Source organism: Poeciliopsis prolifica, unplaced genomic scaffold (genome assembly GCF_027474105.1).
Source record: "Poeciliopsis prolifica strain line A6 unplaced genomic scaffold, Auburn_PproV2 SCAFFOLD003, whole genome shotgun sequence".
In the NCBI taxonomy this organism is placed as follows: domain Eukaryota; kingdom Metazoa; phylum Chordata; class Actinopteri; order Cyprinodontiformes; family Poeciliidae; genus Poeciliopsis; species Poeciliopsis prolifica.
The window spans coordinates 15,792,210-15,815,351 of NW_026562378.1; the positions used below are offsets into that span (position 1 = coordinate 15,792,210).

Below are 23,142 nucleotides of genomic sequence, written 5' to 3' on the forward strand. Positions count from 1 at the left end.
AGAGATCAATAATTTTTTACTCAAATAATATACAGAATATAAGCACAAGTTTGTTGTACACACACATTAAGAAAAAACATATGACATGGGTAAAAAAACAAAACAAAAATAAAACAACCAGAAATATATATAGACAAAAAATAATTGATGAGGTTTATCTTCAGGTGCTAGTAAGTCAGGCTACAACTCAAAAGTCCCCGAACAGGTTTGTTCTGTGAAAAGTATGCTTAATTTCTCTGAAACTGCAGAGCAACTTCCTGGATCAGTGACATTTGCAGGCAGTTTTGGGGAGGTACTCTTTCATCTGTCATTCTGACTGCAGCAGACCTTCACATTTAGAAGGCCTGGTGGTTCTTGCCTAAATAGTAAGTCACACCTTGTGCAAATCAATCCAACAATGGTAAATAATCAAATTTAAAATTTAAAAATAGAACTTTTCTTGAAAACTTAAAGTATTGATCTGGGAAGATTTCATTCCAGAAAAATTCCCTTCTTTTATATAATTTCACAAACAAGATGATTTTTTATTTTATTATCCAGCTCTAGATTTTAAGCTAGAGCTAGTGAAAAGCATCTCAGACTTTTAAAAACAAAATACAAAAATACAAAACCGATGTTTTCTTTCTGTTTTGTTTCTGTGGGCGCCCTCATACCACATGAGGGCGCCCACCTCTGTTGAACTAATTTGAACATGAGCAAGAAAGCTTTTTAGGATTCAACAGAAAAAAGTTTTTGTTTTGTTTTGTTTTTTTCCATTGTGGTGTCTCCCACTTGTCTAGAAAGAGAGATGTCATCAGTATAAAAACACCGCTGCTCAGACATGTTTCCAAAATCTGCAGAAGTAAAATGTTCGTAACTTTACATCAGTATCATTATTATTATTTCAATAAATAATCAATTTTCAGAAAATTTTGAATAGAGGACACGTTACTTTACATACCGCATATGTGACATGCTCATTTTAATGTAAAATAAAATAAACAAAGTACAAAATGAATCCAGAAATTGTATTTTTAAATGTTTTTCCTACCTAAACCAAAACCACCTTCTTGAAAGGAACCTTCAATTCTTAGAATGAATCAACGTATCTGCAGTTTCCTTTCAGGTTGATTTTACAACTAACTGAGCCTCAACCAGGCATGAAGCAACGTAGTGCTCATCTGGTAAATGGTGAAAGGTATTTAGGGCAAAGTTTCATACTCCTCTGACTGCACTAATCTGAAAAAATATTTCCAGCAAGGCACAAACAACATGAAAGTTTTCGCATTTACAATATCAGTCTTTCCAAACACCAGAACAAGAAAACAGAGGAGGCAACTCTTGGTGGGGGGAAAAAGAAGCACATTTTGCTCCATGTGGTACTTCCCCTCACCCCACATGTTTCTGAAAACAGATTTGTTTTTTTTTTATCTTGTGCAAAAGAGACATGCGACTGTTGGAACAGATCAAGGAAACACTGAATAACAAAACAAAGAAACTTAAAAACAACGTAAATGAAAAGAGAAATTTTGTTCTATGGTTTTTTTTTGTATGGGGCACGTTTTATATTTTCTACCCACATTATTGTTCAAAGTGCGTATTTCTCAGAGTTGTCCCAGCCCTGTTAGAGCATGTATAATGTCAGCAGAAGGTCTATAAAACCTGCATATAAATGCATATAATAGACAATTCACCAGGTAGTATTGGCAAATGTATACTTATGAGAAAAAAAAACATATTCACCATGTCAGCCATAATAACTCCTCCTAAGAAGTATAACATCAAGATGACAAATTTCTATCTTGAATGGTTTCACAGTTTTAAAAAGAGAGGTATAATTCAATAATCCTACACTGTATTACAACAGAACAATCAGTCAAATTTTGACCACAGTATAGATTAAAAACACACCTGTTACAGTGGTGTGTGTGTTTTATGTAACGCACAACAAACAATAAAAGGAGGATCTGAGGGGTCTGCAGTAAATTAAACGTTTCCAGTGATGTCTCTCTGATGTATCAGATGAGGATTTTTGTCAAAGGAAAACTTCATCTCACGGCTCTGGGTTAAGTTTCAAAGAAGACTCACTGCCATCACCGCTTTCCTCAACTGGCCTCCGACACAAAGAGTCCTTGGCTGCAAACCAAAATGTAAATATGATCAAGGAAAAAGTAATTAGGAAACATTTTGCCACTATTTTCCATTATACTATAATAATAGCATAATAATTATTAAATCAAAAAACACAAAAAGTAACTTAAACATTCAACAAAATGAATACAAATGCTTGTATTTTCTAAATATTGCATTGTTAAAATGGACAATCACCTGTGCAGGAGAAACACACTATCATCTTATTCCAGTATAAAAACTGAATGACTTTTTTTGCTCTTGGTGTCTTCAATGTTCTTGCACTTAAATGAATATATACAGTTCTGGAAAGAATTCAGAGATCACTTAAAGTGATCAGTTTCTCTGATCTTACTCCTTATAGGTAAATGTTTGAGCAAAATAAATATTGTTCTTTTATTCTATGAACTACTGATAACATGTCTGAAACTCCAAGCAAAAATTCTGAATATATTTGCAGAAAATCAGAAATGGTCAAAACAGCAAAAAGATGCAGTGCTTCCAGAACTCAAATAATGCAAAGGAAACAAGTTCATATTCATTTAGAAAGAACAATACTAATGTTATAACTCAGGAAGAGTTCAGGAATCAATATTAGGCAAAATAACCAGGAGGTCTTCTGTGCAGTGGTCTCAATTTTTTTCCAGAGCTGTATATGTTTTCACTAAATTAAGACCTGTGAGCCCAGACTGCCTTTCACTTACTCTGTACTGCTGGTTTTGACTGGCAGAAGGGGGTAATATGCAGCTTGCAGGTCATTGCTGTCATCACAAGCAGTCCAGCAATTCCCAAAATGAGAATGGCCGTACCTGGAATGAAATGAGACAGTCCAGCTACAGCTTACATCACCCTAGAATCTGAATGTGACAGGAAGCAGGAAACGTCTTACCTATGTGAATGCTTGTAGGCTGCATTGTGTTTCTCACAGTGGGGAGCTGAACAGTAGTTGTGGTGGTACTCGAGAGTGTCTGTGTTGGAGCCCCCTCACGTGGACGACGTGTTGATGAAAGTGAGGGGAAAACCTTTGTGATTGCTGTGGGGGCTGCAGTGGTTTGACTATTATTTATCATCTCATTACACACGACGTCAGAGGTTGAGCTTCCAGCCTGTTTAATCCCTGCAGACTTACAGCTGCAATAACATAACAAAGAGAAAACCAACAGCTTTTAGCTACATGCATATTTGAGGTTTCAAACGGTGTGCAACTATTGAAACTTACTCTTTCCATTTTTGACATGGCGTGTCAATCTCTTTGCTGAAATAGCCTTCCTTGCACTTTGAACAAACTGCCAGTGGGAAAAAGGTTAAGCCTTTGGATCAAATAATAGAACCTAAGAAATTATTTTGACTCTATACCTTACCCCCATTTTCCAGTCCAGAGCCTATATCACATTTACAGACGCCCGAATCCTTTGAAAATGGAACAAAACCATCGCGACATCCACATACAGTATTTTTCACCTTGGTGCACGTCTCTTTGATAAAGCTTCCTGTTTCTGTAAAACCCAAACAATTATATTCTTTAGGATTTAAACTGTAGAGACGGTGATTTGATTTGTAAAAAGAAGCAAAACAAGGCTTCATTCAATGTTTACATTTTATCATTGGCTGTTCATAGAACAGTTTTTAGTCATTACATGTTGGCAAGGTTTTTACTATTACCTTCATCACACGGTGTGCATAATTCACAAGTTTTAGAATCCTTTGGTGTTGCCCGAAAAGTTCCTTCCTTACACGACTCACATGTTATTTTGCCGTTGGAGGTTTCCTTCAATCTCTGACCTACATATTTTACAAGTTGGAGAAAAACAAAAGTTTAACTTCTAAATACATCAGAAGAAAGACAGAAACAACAAAATTCTACATCGTTACACAGAACAAGAACAATTTTTTAAAAACACCCAAAAGGTTATTTTTCCTACCTTTCTCACATTTTGCGGCATCCGAATCAACAGTAAACACATCAAGAGTCAAAATGAATATGAGGAGATTAAACAGAAACATATTAAGTCGTTCTCTGTGAGTCGTGACACGAAGTTGCTTGTGCACAGTGGCACTCGATTGTGAAACAGCAATCCTTGTGTGGGTTTTTAGTCAGCATCACTTCCACTGAAAAAAAAAACAAAGCCCAACCCACTCTGTCAGTCTTATGGTTGGATTTCTGAAGATCTGCAGCTTTAAAGTTAAAAATAATTTCAAAAACATATTATTTATTTACATTCATAACTTCAAAACTCATTCATAACTCTCCCCATTAATAAGTTTTAAATATCTCTCTTTTTTATTTTATTTTTAAAAAAAGATAGAAAATTGCAATAAAAGAAAATCTTATGACATATAAACTTAGAAGGGATGAAGGTCTGTGTCTCTAAAAATATAGTAACAAAAGATAATAATAAAACCAACAAAACCTAATCCTTTTTGTGGGAATCGAGTTATTAATATTGTACAATTTCTCCATGAGAGTTAGTGACTTCTCAGACACTAATTAGTGACACTAGATCTACTGTTGTTTACATTTTCTCTTTGTAAAATGTTTTATAAATCGTTTTTGTGCAACTCTGGATTCACATGCTACATCCATCAAATAATCTTCTTTCCTGGTAAAGCTAAACCTGCTGAAAAAGCAGCTCATATTTTTGCTTTTCCACACTTTGGCCAATATAACAGGACAGGAAAAAGCATTCCCGAAACCACCAGTCATAAAAATGATCTAGTTAGGTTTTAAAATGTTCAGACAGGGAGGTTCTAATTCACCTCTGTGACACCTGTTTCTCTGATCTTTGAACGAGTAAATTTATTTGACTCAAGCTCTTTCTGTTCTAACCATCATTTCCCACAAAGGAGGTCAGTGGTTTCAGGTTGTGACGGAGGATGTTGCCTAACCAAATGCATTGGTTAATTCATGAAAGAAAAAGATGTCAAAGAGCCATCAGGCATTTACATAGAATCATTATTGCATCTTTAAATTTCTCTTCTTATACAGTCAAACTCATTAAATGACTCAGATTATTCATACCAGTGAGGTTTGTTTGTCGGAAATAAAATTGAGAGATCTTCACTGCCCAAAGTGACAGTGAGTAAGGAGAAAGTCTTAGTCAACAAAAATTAGACTAAACGACCATGAAATTGGGATTTTCACGGGCTGGATCTAAAATATGCTCCACTGCCACAAAGTTTTTGTTTCATTTTTTGTTTTAGAAGTTGTTGTAGAAAGTTCATACCTTTAGCATTATAAATGACAAGGTAAATGAATCTTTATATGCTGTAGCGCAACACATAGCTAAAGCAGGGAAACACCACAACATCAGTGAAACATATGACTGTCTGGAATATGAACCATAGCAACATCGAAACGTTTAGAGAAATAATAGCAATGATGTAGTTTGGGAGGGGTGGATAGCTCTTCCAAACTTTGAAAACTGTTGAATTAAGAGTATTACTGAGTTGGTTCTCTCCAGCAATGCTCCCTTTGGATGTGGTATCCCTGCAACCAGTCCTCACATTAGGTATTAGGTATCTTAATGGAAATTTAGTAATAAAGAGGGTAACTAAAACTGACAAGTTAGAAAGTTTTAATACTCACACATAGTTTTAAAAAGTTAGGATTCTATGTATATCCAGCTGTAGTCCTTTTTGTTAATATCCTCCTCTACATCGATTGCGGATCTTTTTTGTAGTATGAGTGACCAGTTGTCTGTTTTCAGTGTTCGATTTCAGCTGCTAGGGTGAGTCACATGCCAGCTTTATTCGTTCAGGCTCAACCAATCCAAGTCCAAACAACTCCTCAAAAGAACATCTCTGTCTATACACTGAGGAGAAACTTTTTTTTGATGATTATGAGAGAAAACCACATTAAGAGCCAGAGTAGTTCTACCAAGCCGGACATTTCTCAGATGAAGGCAACATTTTAGCAAGATTACCGTCACATCTTTGGTTAAGTAGAATAATGTTGGCGACTTCATTCCAGGTAAGTCAATATTTTGTGCATCTCTTGCAATAACTATGTTGGTTCTGGTAACTCAAACTTTGTCCAGGTTCCTCAAGCATAACAGCAACACTGGCTTCATTCATGAGTTTTTGACATGGTGTATTGTAACACAGCAAAAAAGAAACCTTACATGAATAGATTTATAAATTGCCCTAATAGGAAGCTAGCATGCTGTGAAACAATGTTTTGGTAAAGTAACTTGTAGGTTACTCTATGCATGCTGTTGGTTTTTGATTCAGCTGTCCAGAGTTTAAGTCCTGATCTCGAGGAATTTGCTGCATGTCTTCCCTTTTTTTCCAGCTTATTTCCTGTTGGAATGTCGTGCCACAGAATTAAAAAACAGATCTACCTATTATATTTAGTAAGTCTTGATATATACAACTGCAAGTTTCGGATTTGTAAAGTAAGTATAAACTAAAATACGGCTACAGTTTTAGTCTTTGTCTCAGCTCACCATATAGTCAACTGCTATATGGAAGTAAAACCTCTTCCATGGCAGTTTTACTATAGAAGTAAAACCGCTTTCATAGCAATTTTACTTTAAAACTGCTGACTGTTTTCCTTCTAACTCCTGGTTTTGGAGAATTTGCTGCCTCTGGGGCCTCCTGAGTTATTTTTCAACTTCTTAAATCAGTTTTTTTTTTTTTTATTAGAGGCACAGATTAGTTCCCAAACACAGAAAAAAACTGCCTCTGTCTCACACTAAGTTTTGAATTTGTTTCTTAAGTAATTAGCTTATAAACTTGCTCATGTAGGCATTGTGAACTGCATAAATCTGTTTCCAAGCGCTTGCTTCTTAACATCAACACTACTTTAGCACACAATGCTCTGTAAGATAATAAGATGATTGAAGTACCAAAAGCATATTTTTCTTTGCGCTGTTTATTATAGGGAGATTAAGATTGAAATCTGTGTTTTCCAGTCTCCATTACAATAGAGGTTATACTTCGGAAACAAAACATTATCTTCAATAATTAAAATCTGCATTAGAAGTATTTTTGTTATGTTTTTCTAACCTTTATCTGGACTATTTTCTCTTTTTCGAAGGAAAAAGTACACTGCGGTTAAGGTAACGGAAACTCAGTAGCTTTTCGGTAAGAACATGACAGTGTGTGTTTGCATATGGAGTGCACATGGAAATAACCACACACTGATGATTAACCTGCAAGATATACAACCACTCACAAGCATGCTTCTTAGTAAACGGATGTCGAAAACACCTCCACTCTGGCTTGAACTCGCTCATAAGTACGAGCGAAAATACAGGTTGGTTTTTTTTCTGAAAGGCATTTCTGTAATACTGCTCAAAAACTGTCAAAAGTCAGTTCAACATCACTGTGAAAACTGTTATCATTCTGAGAATGAGTGACAGATGAGATGAGTTAATCTTTTACTCACAATGTGAAATTACCAGGAGAGATACATCTTAAATAGTAAAGAACCTGAGTATTTGTTTCTATTTGACCTCACATGAAGAGAAGAGGACTAAAAGCTGTTACTTTAAATTGGGGGAATCGTTCAACAAACATATAAGACATCATAAGATAGCAAACCAGAACTCTTTGGCTTAAGTACATTTACAGATATTTTAATTACACTTTATGCACATTTCTGGTTTCTGTGCATGATTTCATTTGTGTGAATATTACTATATACTATTTTCTTTTTATAGTAGATTTTTCTGAAGATTTGTTTCACTTCTCAGAAAATAAATGAAGTAGTCGGTAATTCTAGACTTCTCTCTTTAAACGTCCTTTGGTAGAGTACGTTTGTCTTATACAAACCCTGTGCAGTCTTGATTTTATTCCACCCGAAACCACTAAACAAATTTGACGTGTATGTAGGGATTATAACACGTATTCTTCTGAGAAATGCAGTCTCACTAATGCAGACTTTTGCATTCTCGTGAAAGGAAAATAACCCTTAAACCACTTTTGGTTTTGTAGAAACAGCAAAAATCTCAAATTATGTATTTTCTGGAAAGATAAAATTCAACATAAAATTTGTAATTAAAGACACATAATTAAAATACCCCTACTTTGTAAGAAATGTACCACACTAGAATAGAAAACAACTAAAAAAAGTAAACGTTTTTACCACTGTAATTAGCATTGAGCTAAATATAAGTATGAGTTACACAAACTTGGGCAAGTTTTGTATGTAATAATAGTTTACAGAACCTAAAATGAAGTTGCAATAAATGGAGTTTCTTTACACAAAATAAAGAATATTGGACTTCTATACACACCCATATATATATATATATATATATATATATATATATATATATGGGTGTGTATAGAAGTCCAATATTCTTTGGAATTCTTTGGAATCCAATATATATATATATATATATATATATATATATATATATATATATATATATATATATATATATATATATATATATATATATAGTGTCTGATTCATAAATTTTATAAATTTTATAAATTTCATAAAATTCATAAATTTTAATATATATATATATATATATATATATATATATATTGTTGTGTATTGTTGTGGTGTATTTCTTGATATTGCCATTTAAATAAATAAAACCTCCATATGTACAATATAAAAACAATTTTCTTTAAACTGTCTTTCAATTTTAATCTTTTTCTGTCTTTTTCACACACGTTTATGAGGTGAAGTCAATCATACGTCCATGCACAGGATGTGCTCCGATGTATGTTTCCGGTAGCAGCATCAGGGACCTGTATCCGGAATAATGAAGGAAGAAGACTGTGGTTACTCTGATCTTATCTGTGAACAAAGCAGAAAATCTTCAGCTGGGAAAAATTAAGCAAACTAACATGGTAACTGTGGTTTTACAAATGCAGAAATGTATTTTTATGAATCAGACACTAACAAGCAACATTGAAAAGAAAAATGCTTTATGTGTAAGATCCTAATTTGCATGATTTTCCTATTATTAAAACACAGTACATGTAACCATAGCAATAATAATAGAGAATTGAAAAATAACAAAGCGTCTTCGACTGATGTGTGTTTAAAACCTGATAAGTGCATTTTCAGTAATAATAATAATAATAATAATATGACTCTCATACATGCAAAAGAGTTTTTGGTGGCGTCAGTAGGTGAGCTGGCAAAGGTCGGCATCAATACAAATTACAGCACCATCTCAGTCTCGGTCTTCCTCACTGTCAGTGCTGCACTTAACACAATTGATGATAATATAGACCAGTTCAAGAAATTTCTGGAAATAATCAAGTTTATCTGTATAAGTTACTTCAGCAACAAGACAGTTCAAAGTGCTTTACATTATAAAAATATAAATTATAAAAACATCATGAACACGTCACACAGTCATCAATTGTGAAACCAGCAACAGACATTGCATTACAGTGTCAGCATTAAAATCATGAACACACATCAAATATGTTGGTCAGAAGCAACTCTAACCATGTGGGTTTTTTATTTAAAAGAATTCAGTATTTCAGCTGTTTCACAGTTTTCTGGAAGTTTGCTTCAGATTTATGGTGCATAGAGCTGAATGCTGCTTCTCCGTGTTTGGTTCTGAATGTCTTAATAACAAATTATGGTGTTTGGAGCCAAAAAAAAGTGCATTTAAAAGTCAACACTGAGCTTTAAGGAATAAAGTTAATAATTCCTACATTCAGCTGCAGTTCATTTGTTTTGTAGCCTCAGAAAAAACAAATAAAAGATGGCGGGATATGAGACAGTTAAACCAGACCAGAGCACTTTCTGCACACCTGTCAGCTTGGCTTGAACAGTTGCAGAAGTTTGTACAATTTATCTCACTACTAACATATTTAAACACCTGTGTTTCAGTGATATACAGTGTACCACAAAAACCAGAGTCAGATCAGGTGGGGTTATGATCTCCCCTCCCCTGAGCCCATCACCCAAACAACATATTGAGGAGGAACTGATGTCTCAGCTGGAATTAGAAAAAGTTTTTTCGTGCTTTTTAGTAGCACCAGTAATTTAGAGATCTTGGTTTTTTGGCTTTTTATGTGCAGAATATCTGAGTTTGTCTCTTGCAGAAAATTCAGGCAGTTTTGATAAGCCGTTTCAACCAATAATACACCAGACACAGACACTTAGACTTTGTGCTAAAAAGACTTCTCATGTTTACAAAAGTTTAATTGTTTCAATGTTATTTCATATCTGCTGAAAGTGCTGTATCATTTGGAGATTAGATGGCAATAATTTACCCAGCTTTAACACATATTTTGCCCACTGTAAGTACTGGTTTCATAAATTTTATGTTGAGAAAATATAACTTGGAAAAGTGCCTCTTCTGCCTGAATTTAGTTTGCAACTATTTATTTATCTTTTTATCTTTACTCTTTAAATTACCAATATTTGTCCATTACCTTGTGTTTTTGTTAGTCTGATTCCATTTATTTTTGATAATTCTTATCCAAGAAATTGTTGGCCTCTCATTATGCAACACAGAACAATATGAAAAAATAGCATTCCAAAAATAAGTGATGAATAAAAATATGTTAATCCATATATCAAGTAATGATATATTAAAGGTAATATTTAATATATGGTTCAGATTTCTCATTGGATTCCTTTCTAGTAAGATCCCGGCAATCCCATACAATATGTAAATTGTACTAACTTCCACCTGAGTAGTTTCTTGGGCGTCTTCTTTTTACTTTTACTTGAGTAAAAATATGTTGAAGCGCTTACAATTATTGTGCACTTTCCCCTTTCCTTCCTGTAGGTGGCGCAAATTCCCATAAAATGCCTGCAACAACCACAGATGAAGAAAGTACTGTTGTGCGACATGCCGTAAATCATGTAGCACTGTTGAGCAATACTTAATATTTTGTTGTTCTTAAAAGAGAAACTGTCACATCAGGCGTTCACTAACTGAGTCCAAACAGTGCCTGACTTTCGATTTTACAGTACTTTCGATTTTTGATGTCATTTTTACCGACAGACACGTTTCAATTTTTCGGAAAATCCGCGTAGTGATCGTGTTTTCCTGTGTGACATAAGGAACTACACTAACCGCATTCTGCTGTAGAAGAACAGGGTTTGTCCAGTGATCCTGTTTCTGCCCCCCACCGCCGCTCCGCAAAACGATGCTGGTCACCGTTTTCTGCGCGCCGAGGGATCGCCCAGAAACCACGTTTGCCCTCGACGTGTCCCCGGAGCTGGAGCTGAGGGACTTTGTAGCACTTTGTGAACTGGAGTCAGGAATTCCAGCTGGGGAAATCCAGGCAAGACCCAAACTGAATGTAGCCGCGGAGCTAACTCAGCTAGCAGCTAACGTAGCTAGCATGAATCGCACTGTTGATGATTTGACGCTCGAGCTGTTGCGAAACATTAGTTAACAACAAATGTGCTTCTAGACATATTTTCACTCATTTATTAGAACATTATAGGTAAAGCGTGAGCTCAGTGTCAGACCTGTAAAGTTAACTGTATTTGAACAAATTTAGTAGTTGTCTGTAGCTAAATGTTTGTGGTTGGCTTATCAAGCTAAAGAGAAACTGTAAGCTTACAGCTTAAGGTCCAGTGAGTTTTTAACAGCTTTAACACTAAACATAGCTGTATAAATCTGCGGTTATTTTTGTTTTAGGAACCAGCTGGAAAGTTCAGTGTTTTCATTGTTTGAACTAACAACTATTTAGATGCACCAATCGACTGGCTGGAGGCCGGAAGTAGACAATTATTGATCAGGTCTAAACAGAGATTGAAGTCATGTTTTATTTTATAACTATGAAAAGCGTCAAATCAAAGAAATCCCATTCATTAGCTATAAATATATCACTGAATTATGTGTACTGTGGTCTTCTTTTGAGTTTAAGAGAAATTATCTTTGTTATCCCTCAGGAGGGAAATTCAGGTGCACCAAAGTCGAAGCATGTAGTTTTACACAAAAGTAATGATATGTAAACATTTAGAGCATATAAAAAGACTGTGCAGTTTTTAAAACTAACCTACTCTTATTCAAAGAAACCTGCAACTGAGTAGGAAAAATTAACAGTACAGATTGTGCTCATATTTCTGTACCAAAAAAACTAAATGTTTTTTCCCTTAGCATACTAGAAAAAATTGAAAAAGAACAAGAAAAATGTTTTAGATGTGTGAAGAGATACTGTGATAATAGCTTCTGTTTAAAATGTAAAAATACTACCTCAATAAAAAAACAACATTGGAATATGTATGGACCTCAAAAGGCCTGATTGGTGGATCTCTAAATATTTTTCATTTAAGAAAATTTAAATACAATGCATAAACAGAAACGGTGACAGAAAAGCAGTCTTCTGCAATACTTTGTCAGATTTCTAACAAAATCTTCTGACATTTTTAATTTGGGATGTAGGCCCCCTTTTCCAGAAGATCCATGAATTGTGTCAGAAACATAGAGGTCTGGGTTATTTGGATATTTGTTACAGAATATGCAGTGTGTTAGGAGAAAAAGCAGGCAGTGGCGAATCTGATAATGCTAATCTCTGTTCTCTCCTTGAAACTATTAACAGTATCTATAACCATGTTTATTGTTGATTTTAGATTCATACAGATCTCTACTAAACACACTGAAAACAAGAATGTTAAATTAAGATAAACTATTGCATTAGACATGTTGCTCATGGACGTAGACCTGTATATTCTCTGACTAAAATAACTGATTAAAAATGCCAAGCTTTCACATTATCACTTTATTTAAAACAAAAAAAACAACAATTCATACTGTTACTTCATAACAGTTAACATCAAGTGTTGCAATGTGACACTTCTTTACAAAATAATGTGCTTATAGCCACAGAAATCTGAAGGCCTGGAGACCACTTTAAAAAAAAATTAAGTATGTTCATTGTGTTCGATATAACAATCCCAGTATTCCAAAATCTGCTTTGACGCAAGATTTAGTGGGACCTAATATTTTAAATTTCCCCCATGAATTCAAAGTTTATTTGTCGGTAATCTAGCTGGTCAGGAAATGAGTTTGTTCCAGGTCTTCTTGACCAAGATGCTGAAGTTCAAAGCGGGTGATGTGATCATTTTGATGATAGAGAAGAAAGAAGTGAAAAAATAAATAAGGATTAATCTGAGATCTTGCAATGTTTTGCAAAATTATTATGATTATATGTTATAATATTTTACCGCATTACAGAATCCTCTATTATTTTCCAACAAAAATAAAACTACTCAATATGCAAAATGACAAATTCCTGTTTCATGTTATCTCTTGTTGTTAGTTTGCAGCCTGTAAAATTCTTATAGTATTTTAAATTCAATTTACTAGAACAAGATACTTGCCAGAAATGGCTCTTGGTGAGTGCAGCATGATTGGACTGCAGTGGGATCTCCATCGATTAAATAATCTTAACCTTTCTTCCAAACAGATCACGTATGTAGAGCAGCCCCTAAAAGACCCCACCCGTGCCTTGGGGACTTACGGTGTCAAGGATGGAGATGTGGTTGTTCTTCGACAAGCTGACAGAAGGCCTCCACAAACTCAACCAGCCTTTCCAGGTAATATGTCTGTTGACATTTCCTTTGACCAGCAGTCTGGCTTATTAGTTTTTAGGGCTTGACACTTCCAACGTCACGCCCTCTCCATTTATTTTCTTGGGAACTTTCGCTATATGGTGACAGTCGCTTGTCCTCCTTCAACCAAGCGACCGGCAAAATTTGTGCAAGTAAAATTTCAAACTTGTAGACGTGTACATGCAGGTTAGAGATGTGAAACAGAGTTGAAAGTGGTAGTATTATGTATTTTCCAGGCATGCAGGGAGATTTTTAGCACAATCAAGCAACTATATTACCTTCAGTTCTTATAAAAATGTTGTATATATCAAGCATAACTTAAGACATTTGACTTGCCAGCCTTGAAATTGGGCGTCTGTCTCTTTAAGAAGCTTCTGCTCTTTCTTACTCTGCCTTCAACAACGCCTTTCCATTATGCTGTTTACAACCATTCTTTGGATCGCTGGCCTGAGAAGTAGTTCATATGATTGGTTTCCAGGCATGGTTTGGATTGGGGAATAAACATTAAGGCATGATACAAAGCACAAAAAGTTGATTTTACATATTTCCCTCCCTTAAACTTTTGCCGCTGGTGCCATCACGTCCCACACATCAGGTTAGCTTTTGCCTTTGACTATCATTCATCACCCCCTGAAGGCGGCTAACTCAGTCCAAGTTTGTGCCTGGAAGGACAAAAAGCTCTGTTACAAGGTGGTGAGAAGGTCCCACATTCAAGTCCCAGTCTTTCTGTTTTTCCAGTGCAGGCGTGGGTTCTCTATGGGTTCTTAAACCTCCTCCCACAGCCCAAAACAAGTTAAACTAAAATTACATTTATTGGTATCCCTTAACTTCTTTTAGGTGTGAATGTGTCTGAGCGTGGTTGTCTTTTTGTTGCCCCGTGTACTTTGCCTTTCATTTAGTGACTGGTGTCTATAGACTCCAGTCACTAAATGGGTGGAGTCACTGGGTGGAGTCAATAAATGGATGGTTCAAAAGTCTAACTTCCTTTCTCCTCCTCATCAGGCTTGCCCCGTATCGACTTCAGATCCATCACAGTCCCTGGCACCTCATCTTCACCCAGTCAACATTCTGCCCCGCAGCCGCTGCAACCAGCTCCGCAGCAGCCACTGCCGCCGCAGCCGCGCCCCACACAGCCTTCTACGCCAATGGCCTTTCGTGGCTCTTCGCCACAGGGCCTGGACAACCCCGCCTTACTACAACAGATGCTACTATCCAATCCACATGAGCTTTCTCTGCTCAAGGAGAGAAACCCTCCACTTGCTGAGGCCCTGCTGAGTGGAGATTTAGGTGAACACATTAAATTTTTTTTATGTATTATTTGTTTTTAGTATCCTCAAGTCAACACGTTTTAGAACAACCGTTTGCTGCAATGTCAAGCATGTCTGCAATCTCCCATACACAATTTTTGGCAAACAAGATTTTTCAGTTTTTTTCACTTTCCTCTTACTTGTTTTACATAAAGATCAAATTGGTGGCGTAAACTACTTGCATGTGTTGTATCAACAGATTCCCAGCCAGCAGTTATTTGATGCCTCTGTGTTTTTTTTCTCAGAGCGTTTCACCAAAGTGCTGCTGGAGCAACAACAGGATCGAGCCAGAAGAGAGCAAGAGCGAATCAGACTTCTGACCGCTGATCCCTTTGATTTGGAAGCTCAGGCAAAGATTGAGGAGGACATCAGGTAGGAAAACATTTAAAAAAATCACTTTGACAACTTACTAGAATGCAATACAAATTTCACTGATAATGAAAGTGCAAAATTTTAACATGATTTTTGTCATTTCTAACCTAATTCAACCATGCATTAAAATTCAGTATTTGACCACCATGTTTTAACTTTCTTTTTTTTTTCCAGGCAGCACAACGTGGAGGAGAATATGACAATTGCAATGGAGGAGGCCCCAGAAAGCTTTGGACAGGTGGTTATGCTGTACATTAACTGCAAAGTCAATGGCCATCCTGTGAAAGCTTTTGTTGACTCAGGTAATGAATATAAAACCCTGATGCCTGATAAAGTTTCTACAAGTTTGTTGGTGAAGAAACGGAGTGGTAATAAAACGCGCGAGCGCTGAACAGTGGTTTAGTTTCAGCATGTTCAAAAATGTCTTGGCTTCAAAGTTAGTGGGAATGTCACTTTTAGTTGCTCAGGATTTGTTTTATATTTGAATTTACCTTTCCGTTTGTCGTTCTGTCATACTTGAATACATGTAAAAAGCAACATTAACTCAACAACCATCAGTATCAGACTTTAGTTGCAGTCATTAAAACTGACATTCAAGCATGAATTAAAACGACAGTCTGTTTGATATCAAAATTGCCCCTTTCAGTCCTGTTGTGTCAATTTTTGTCCTCCTTTTATCCTTTTTCTGTTTGTCATGTTAAGGAGCGCAGATGACCATCATGAGCCAGGCGTGCGCAGAGCGCTGCAACATCATGCGACTGGTGGACCGGCGCTGGGCGGGGATCGCCAAAGGAGTGGGCACTCAGAAGATCATCGGCAGAGTTCATTTGGGTAGATAGCTTCATAAGAACACAACTCTTCAACATGTTAAAATGTAACATATTGAAGTACAACTAGAATGGTTTTATATTCACTCAGGCATTATTCTCTTTAATTTTAAAGTCCTTTGGTTGTGATTTAATAAGCGTGAAGTGATAAGAGGCTTTTTTTTCTGCTTGCAGAATCAAAGTTTTAAAATCCAAACAAGCAGAGCTCAGTAAAATGAAACTATTTGGATACTAAATGTTATCTGGTTATGGAGCAGCAGAAAATATTTTTTTTCTGAAAACTGGGTTTATCATATTGCTTATAATTTATTGTGACAAAGAGTTTTTATTTATTGTTGTCACGATACATATCAATTTATGATGTTTAAAAACTACCCAAATTCTCCACACGGTTCAGATTGTCATTTCAACTATTTTCTCCACTGTTTGTTCAATGAAAGCATTAATAAAAAACAATATTTTTGGAAATATGATTAAATGGAGTCACTGTGTGCTGTTCAATGCTACAAATAACACTTATTTACATGACTGGTTTCCTAAATAAGCATATTGCAAATTGGATTGTTTTTCAAGGTCAAATTTTGTGTTTGTTGGCCCATCATTGCTGTGACACAGTCATATGCCTTCCTTACAAAATAGTGATAAAACTTTAAGTCTTTTTTCTCCCTTTTCTTCCTTCTAGCTCAGGTCCAAATAGAAGGAGACTTCCTTCCTTGTTCTTTCTCCATATTGGAGGACCAGCCGATGGATATGCTGCTAGGCCTGGACATGTTGAAGAGACATCAGGTTAGCTGCATTCAAACAGTATATTTAGATGATAACGATTTTACACTAGAATAAAATTTACCGAGATGAGTTATATTGATGATATTGTAATTTATCGTCCACATGCAGAAAGGCTTTTTTTTTTTCTCTCGATAATTTAGGGACGTTTTCTGTCCGTTTTTCTTTATAGTGTTCAATCGACTTGAAGAAGAACCTGCTGATTATCGGCACCACGGGCACCGAAACGCGCTTCCTGTCTGAGGCGGAGCTGCCAGAGTGCGCCCGGCTCGCGTACGGACCGGAAGGACGTGAGGACGGGCGTCCAGAAGAAATTGCTGACAGAGAACTGGCAGAGGCGCTTCAGAGATCTATACAAGAGAGTGGTAAGAAGCTGTGTCAGCGCTCTGGTTTCGTTTTTTTTTTTTTTTTTTTTCCCAGCTCTGTTAGATTTACATTTGCATGTGCCACTTAAAGCTTCTCACTCTCAACTTCATTTATGCACTCATCTGAATTTCCAGTCACTTCATGTCATCACCTCGACAGTTTGAATGTGTGTCAAGAAATAGATGAGATCAGATCACTGTCAATGAGATTCGGATTTAATATCAGAACTAGGCTTCTGGTTACAGAGAAACTGATATTTATGAGGTGAACCTTAACTTCTGCATCTTGTCATTGGCGTAACGGACCTGTCAGCTGTACCGCCGGTGGGTGTCTTCCTTTCTGTACCGAGTCAAAATCTGGAGGAAATCCCCTCCACAATGACGCATTAGTGCCAACTTACAGTACCTTTTTATCATGCAAAGATATGAAAGTCTAGTCTGAGCTGCTGGCGTGGATGGCAGTTCAGATGGATGTCTGAGGAGCTCGACAGAACCACTCGGAGCCGCCCACTCAGAAACTGAAAAGAACATGCAGTTCAAGCCGAGACGTAGGAGGTTATTTTTTCTGAATCAGACTAATAAAATGCAAACCGAATATAAACATCCGGTGGCAGGAATACAAAAGCAACAGCAAACTGGAGATGATTTCCCATTAACAGAAACTCTCTGGTAATTGGCGACTTGTGTTGCGTTTTCTCTCTGAAGCGGGAATACCAAAGCTCATAAACAAAAAGAAATCAAGCAGTGCTTCCCCAGACCCCAGATTCCAGCTCGGAAAATTGGAGACCTGTGAGCAAAAAGGCTTTTCCATGCATAAAACATAAAAGCTTCATGAATAACCAGTTTATTTTCTCTTCTGACCACCAAACTAGAGGTGCACATCGTTCTTGGGCTTTTTTTCAGGGCAAGTGCTTTAGAAGTTGTGAAGACAAAAACTGGAGAGAAATATGTTTAATATTCACTTTGCTGTCATTCAGCAGGTCAGAAATACACAGAATTAAATTAAGTCAATTGCAGCACACCAGTAAATACAAGCTCGGCAACAATCCAGCAAAAGTCAAACAGTGCAGGTTTTCAGACATGAAGCTGAGACAAGATGAATGCCGCATTGTTAGAAATGTTACAAAACATTACATAATATCTATCATCTTATAAGTAAAACCTCTTATCTTCAAGAATAGAATGTGAGTGTTATAAACACCAGTAAGTGTTCCCCAGTTCACTTACATAACACAGGTGTGAACCTTATGTAACATATTTTAGAATGATTGAGTGAATAATCAAATTAAATCAGAAAAGCTTTTGGGTTTGTCTGCTGGAGGGAGTGGCGATTTGTAAAAACACACTAACCAAATGGTGCAAAACTAGTGAAATGTATTGATATTTACAATATATACAGACAAGTTAATAAAATATTAAGATATTTTTTTCTCTGTATCCAAGTAATTTAACCAGTTCAGCTCCTTGATGGAGGTGAGGGAAATTATGAAAAAAAAAAAGGATTCAATTCAGTTGGGTGCGGTCCAGTCCAGAGTGAAGACAAAAGATGGGAAAGAGTAGACAGGATGTGATGTTTCACTTGATTCGCTGTGTGGTTTTGCTCACAGCCAGCAGCAGCTATTTATTAAGATGCTGACATGCAGCAGGTCATGTGACCCTAAAACCACGTCATCATTGAATAGTGTTTGGTTTATTTTTGTGCTAGAGAAATTAAGGAAAAGAGCATTTTATTTTAAAATAAATCTTTAGATAAAAATAAATACAAGTGAATCTAACAAAAGTGGGGAAAAAATTATCATGGTTACACTTACATATACTTAAATTAATTATAAGTATTTTGAGATTTTGAAGAGGCACTTAAAACATGTGGACTGATTATACAAGAGATAATTTCACAGATTTTTCAGAAACTAGAACTGGCTGCACTAATTTAAATTTGATGTAAATTTTCTGTATTCAAAGACTGAATTATAAATACTGGATGAAATAAACACTTAAACTCTAATCTTTTAGGTTTACAAGCATTCTCCTTCTGACTGGATTTAATATTAATTTTTCTGAGTCGGAAAAAAACAATTCAAGCTTCAGTTTGTGTAGAGCTTGGGGTGATGGCAAAGAGCCCTTCCAATCTCAGATACATGGAGTTCATTTGAAAAGATAAATGATCAAAAACAGCAGCGAAAACATTTGTTAGCAATTATAAGAAGCGTTGCCCTGCTGTTACATTAAAATAGTGGTCAACTGTAGATGAATGACGTCTCTTGGTTGAAATATTGGATCAAGAACAATTCTTATGATCTGATAAATGCGGTAGATTTTTAAAGTAACTGCTGGTTCTCAGTCAGAGTAAAACAATATATAAGATTAAAAGTTTTAATAATTGGTTTTAAACGTTCAGCCGAAGTGACTTCATTCAGGAGCTCCTGCAGTTGACCGATGGGTTTGTGAACGTGCCGATGAAGAACCCGGCCTGGGCTCAGGTTGTTTTCAGATGACACTTTTCACATTTGAAGTGTGTGAAAAGGCCGACAGTTTGGTTTGGTTGCATGCTCTGTGTGTGACTGCTAACTTTCTCCGTCCCTTTGCATGATGTGTGTGGTGTGTGCCCCTAACACCTGAGCAGGAGAGCACTGATGCATTTGGAGACAGCTGAAGAGGGCCCGACCAACCAGGTACTGCAAACTCACAAGACCATTGCCAGAGCTAAGTCCATTGCTGTTGAATCATTTCGATTTTTATTTTGCTGTTATTTTGCTGCTTTGTGGTGGTTATTGGTGTATTAAACCTGAGTTTACAACATTTAAAAGTAACAAAAGTGGCATTGTTCATGAGTTATTAGTGTGAGAGAGAATGAACATTCATAAATGTGGTGGAAACGTCGTGCAGCTGACTGATTCCCAGTTTTGTTTTCTCCCATATTAGACACTGCAGATGGACAAACTACCTCACTGCAGCCCTCGCCATTTATATTACCAAGACCCTTAGACCGAATGGCCATACCCTCCTCTTCCACTCAAAGCCCTTCTAGTTGTCAATCACAGAACCCGACCTTGGATCGCTCCCAGTCTGCGCCGGCTGCCGTGCAAAAGGCCCCACAGCTTCCTCAACCTTTGACCCCAGAAAATGATGCTTCTCCACCTCATAGCGACCTCTTCCACCCTCTGCCTCTCCAAAGCGAATCCGACCTGTCCCCCACTCCCAGTCCAACATCGGTTACATTCACCAGTGAGTCCCCGGACCCCAGTGGGGTGGCGCCAGCTGACGGTGTTGAAACTGACCAGGTGGAGAGCTCTTCACGTGAAGAGTGTTTGCCCGAACACCCCATGGACCAGGGGGTGAGCGAAAGCAAAGCGGCGGAGACCACAGAGGTCGACTCCGTCGAAATGGCGTGTCCCGCCGACTCCGCTGAGAGAGAGCAGCCTGACGGAGACCGCTGCTCCAGCTCCGACAGCATCCCGTCCCTGGCGGCGGCGCTGAAGGAGCTCCACGAGCTGCTGGTGCAATCGCAGAACCGCAGCATGTCCTGCTCCCCGTCCCACCCACAGGGACAGGACTCGGACAAACCTTCCCCCGAGCCAAGCACACCAATGCCAGAAAACACCCACCCTGTTCCTTCTACTGCCAACGCAGCCGCTGCAGAAACAAGTGATGCCAACGCTAACTGTGCTGCTGACGAGGAACCATCGGAGAGTCCTGTCCCTGACTTCCAAGGTCAGGCTGAGCGTCTGCATGAAGACGCAGCAGAAATGGGGGAAGGGCTCGAACCGCTACGTTGCCCCGACAGCTCACAGGATAGAGAGGAAACCTGCGATACTGACAGTTCTCAGCCTGAGCTGGAGGTTTCCCCCAGTTCTGCAGCAGTCCCCGAGTTCCGGGAACCACCGGAGGGGCAGTACGGACGAGGAGTCGCAGACGGACAAGCCGCCAACACCCCGGATTCCCTCCAGACAGAGCAAGCTTTCCTCAGCCCAGCATCAGCGGCTGTTAGCCCGCCACAGGAAGTTTCAAGCACCTCGTCCTCGTCTGCTCCTCTTCTCACTCAGGCCCCTCCACCTTCATCATCCCCGGCCCCGGTCCCGCCCTCTCCACGTCCCTTTATGGAACAGTTCCCAGCCGAGCACATCCAGAGGATCCAGGCAGCGGGTTTTTCTGCCAGGGAGGCGGTGGAGGCACTCGAGCAAGCCCACGGCGTAGTAGAGATCGCTCTGCTGGCTCTTCTGGCTCGCAGCATCACTGTGCCCACCTAGACTCATGAGCAATCACACAAGAGTTCCCAGCCTCCCGACTCAGCATCTGTCTTCTTTATACCTTGTTGCAGATCCAGATGTCTCAGTCTCCTGTTTGAAAGGGAACTTGGAAAAGTCACAGGGAACACGAAAACACAAAATCTTATCTAGTATTTTTCGTCTACTTTGTAACACAAATATCTTTACATATGCTTGAAATAAGACAGATTTAGCTTACAAGTAACTTTTTAACACGATGTAGGAGCTTGTTTTATGTGAATAATTCCTCAAGTCCTAGTTCTACTTATAAAGTGAAAAATCTCTTGATATAATTAAATCCGCCACTGAAACCAGTACTTTTTCATCAATATTAAGGAATTATTTACTGAAAACAAGCTCCTACATTTGCTGAAAAGTTGCTTAGAAGTTAGTTTTATCTTATTTCAAATGTAATAAGAAACTAGACCAAAAATACTTGGTAAAATTTTGTGTTTTTGCAGTAAATCCTGTCTCTTAGATTCTCATTAAGAAAATCTAAGAGGAAACAAGACAACTGGTCATTTGTTTTGGGCTATTACAGATATGGGAGGAGTGTTTGCATGCTGATTTTTGGGTAGCCCATCAATCAAATTGTTTTTTAAGCAATTTGGCATCATTGATTTCTTCTTTTTTATTTTTATTTTTTGCCTCTTTTTTGTTTCCCAACATTGTCAGTACATACAAATAGTACAATTAACTCTTAAACCCTTGAATATTCAGTTTCTCTTTCTGAAAAATCGAACTGTTAATCATGAATACAGTCTGTGATTCTTTGCAGATTCTGCAGATTCTCTTTTTTTGTAGCCCAAATGATGACAGACCTGCATATTGGGAGCATAAGCAGCTCATATTCAACGTCAAAAATAATTGGAAATCTTTAAATCAACAATAAACGTCACAAAAATTCCGCATTTAATTGTATTTAAATGCGACAGTATATGGCATTTCTGGTTCAGCATGTTTCTTACAGAAGGTATCGTGTACTGATCTGCAATCCGAAAGCTTTCCAACATGTAGATTACAGAACCTGTTTTTAGCTCTTGTTCTGAAACTTTCTATTTGGTGTCAAATCCTCATAGTGTGTTTATACTTGAAATTATCCTTTTTTTTTTCTCATTTTGAGTCTGGCCATCTTGTCAGTGCATCATATATCAAGGAGTTTCATGGCTTTATTTGAGTCATACCTACAATATCCAGGCAGATTTCATTATTTACTTTTATCTTGTAAGAAATTTTAAATTGCAAATAAAATGAAACTAGTATTTGTACACTTTGTCTGCTTCAAGTCATTTTTCATTATCCATTTGCTAAACAAGTAGTGATGTATTTGAACTGTTTTTTTTTACTTTTGTATCTTACTGCTAACATTGGATTCTTAGGAAAGTGGAATATTATCCACAGTTCAGCTATAAGTTATTCATAACCCTTACATTTTACTTTTCAAAGATTCCAGTTTAATGGACGTTTCGCCATTATTTCATTTTATTTATTTGAAAACAAATAAGCATTTGCAGTACAATTTTGTGCATTTATTTTTATTTTATTGTGTGTAAAGTGATAAGAAAGGGGCGGTAAAAGTAAAGTTCTGTAACATTTCTTGTGTGAACTTGAGTAAAT

The 23,142-nt window shown here is 37.3% G+C and overlaps 2 protein-coding genes across 4 annotated transcripts; one reads left to right on the forward strand and one right to left on the reverse strand.

The window, feature by feature from the left end:
* Window positions 1-4,154, reverse strand: si:ch73-361p23.3 (tumor necrosis factor receptor superfamily member 4). The gene is made up of 7 exons (XM_055027075.1): window positions 4,032-4,154; window positions 3,772-3,891; window positions 3,471-3,605; window positions 3,329-3,395; window positions 2,999-3,240; window positions 2,814-2,918; window positions 1-2,115 (listed from the first exon to the last, which is right to left on the reverse strand). The coding sequence occupies exons 1-7, from the start codon at window positions 4,111-4,113 to the stop codon at window positions 2,033-2,035; spliced, it is 834 nt and encodes a 277-aa protein (XP_054883050.1). The 5' UTR covers window positions 4,114-4,154; the 3' UTR covers window positions 1-2,032.
* Window positions 4,155-10,874: 6,720 nt separating this feature from the next.
* ddi2 (DNA-damage inducible protein 2) lies at window positions 10,875-22,793 on the forward strand. Of its 3 annotated transcripts, XM_055027001.1 has the most exons (10): window positions 10,875-11,328; window positions 13,462-13,591; window positions 14,609-14,893; window positions 15,159-15,285; window positions 15,460-15,587; window positions 15,988-16,116; window positions 16,795-16,898; window positions 17,068-17,260; window positions 19,884-19,932; window positions 20,183-20,236. In XM_055027001.1, exons 1-9 carry the CDS (start codon window positions 11,191-11,193, stop codon window positions 19,892-19,894), a joined length of 1,245 nt encoding a protein of 414 aa, XP_054882976.1. In that variant the 5' UTR covers window positions 10,875-11,190; the 3' UTR covers window positions 19,895-19,932; window positions 20,183-20,236. The 3 variants fall into 3 exon arrangements, with proteins under 3 accessions (XP_054882976.1, XP_054882975.1, XP_054882974.1); XM_055027000.1 differs by having other exon boundaries at window positions 19,884-20,246; XM_055026999.1 differs by lacking the exon at window positions 19,884-19,932 and having other exon boundaries at window positions 10,878-11,328; window positions 20,183-22,793.
* Window positions 22,794-23,142: the final 349 nt, after the last annotated feature.

Bases quoted from the DNA above. Each gene is read 5' to 3' on its own strand.
- si:ch73-361p23.3 (XM_055027075.1), bottom strand. From the start codon at position 4,113: ATGTTTCTGTTTAATCTCCTCATATTCATTTTGACTCTTGATGTGTTT. The intron at 3,396-3,470 runs GTAAGGTATAGA...TCCCACTGGCAG, and splicing joins CTCTGGACTGGAAAATGGGG to TTTGTTCAAAGTGCAAGGAA. The intron at 3,241-3,328 runs GTAAGTTTCAAT...ATGTTATTGCAG, and splicing joins CCATGTCAAAAATGGAAAGA to CTGTAAGTCTGCAGGGATTA.
- ddi2 (XM_055026999.1), top strand. From the start codon at position 11,191: ATGCTGGTCACCGTTTTCTGCGCGCCGAGGGATCGCCCAGAAACCACG. The intron at 11,329-13,461 runs GCAAGACCCAAA...TCTTCCAAACAG, and splicing joins TTCCAGCTGGGGAAATCCAG to ATCACGTATGTAGAGCAGCC. The intron at 14,894-15,158 runs GTGAACACATTA...TTTTTTTCTCAG, and splicing joins CCTGCTGAGTGGAGATTTAG to AGCGTTTCACCAAAGTGCTG.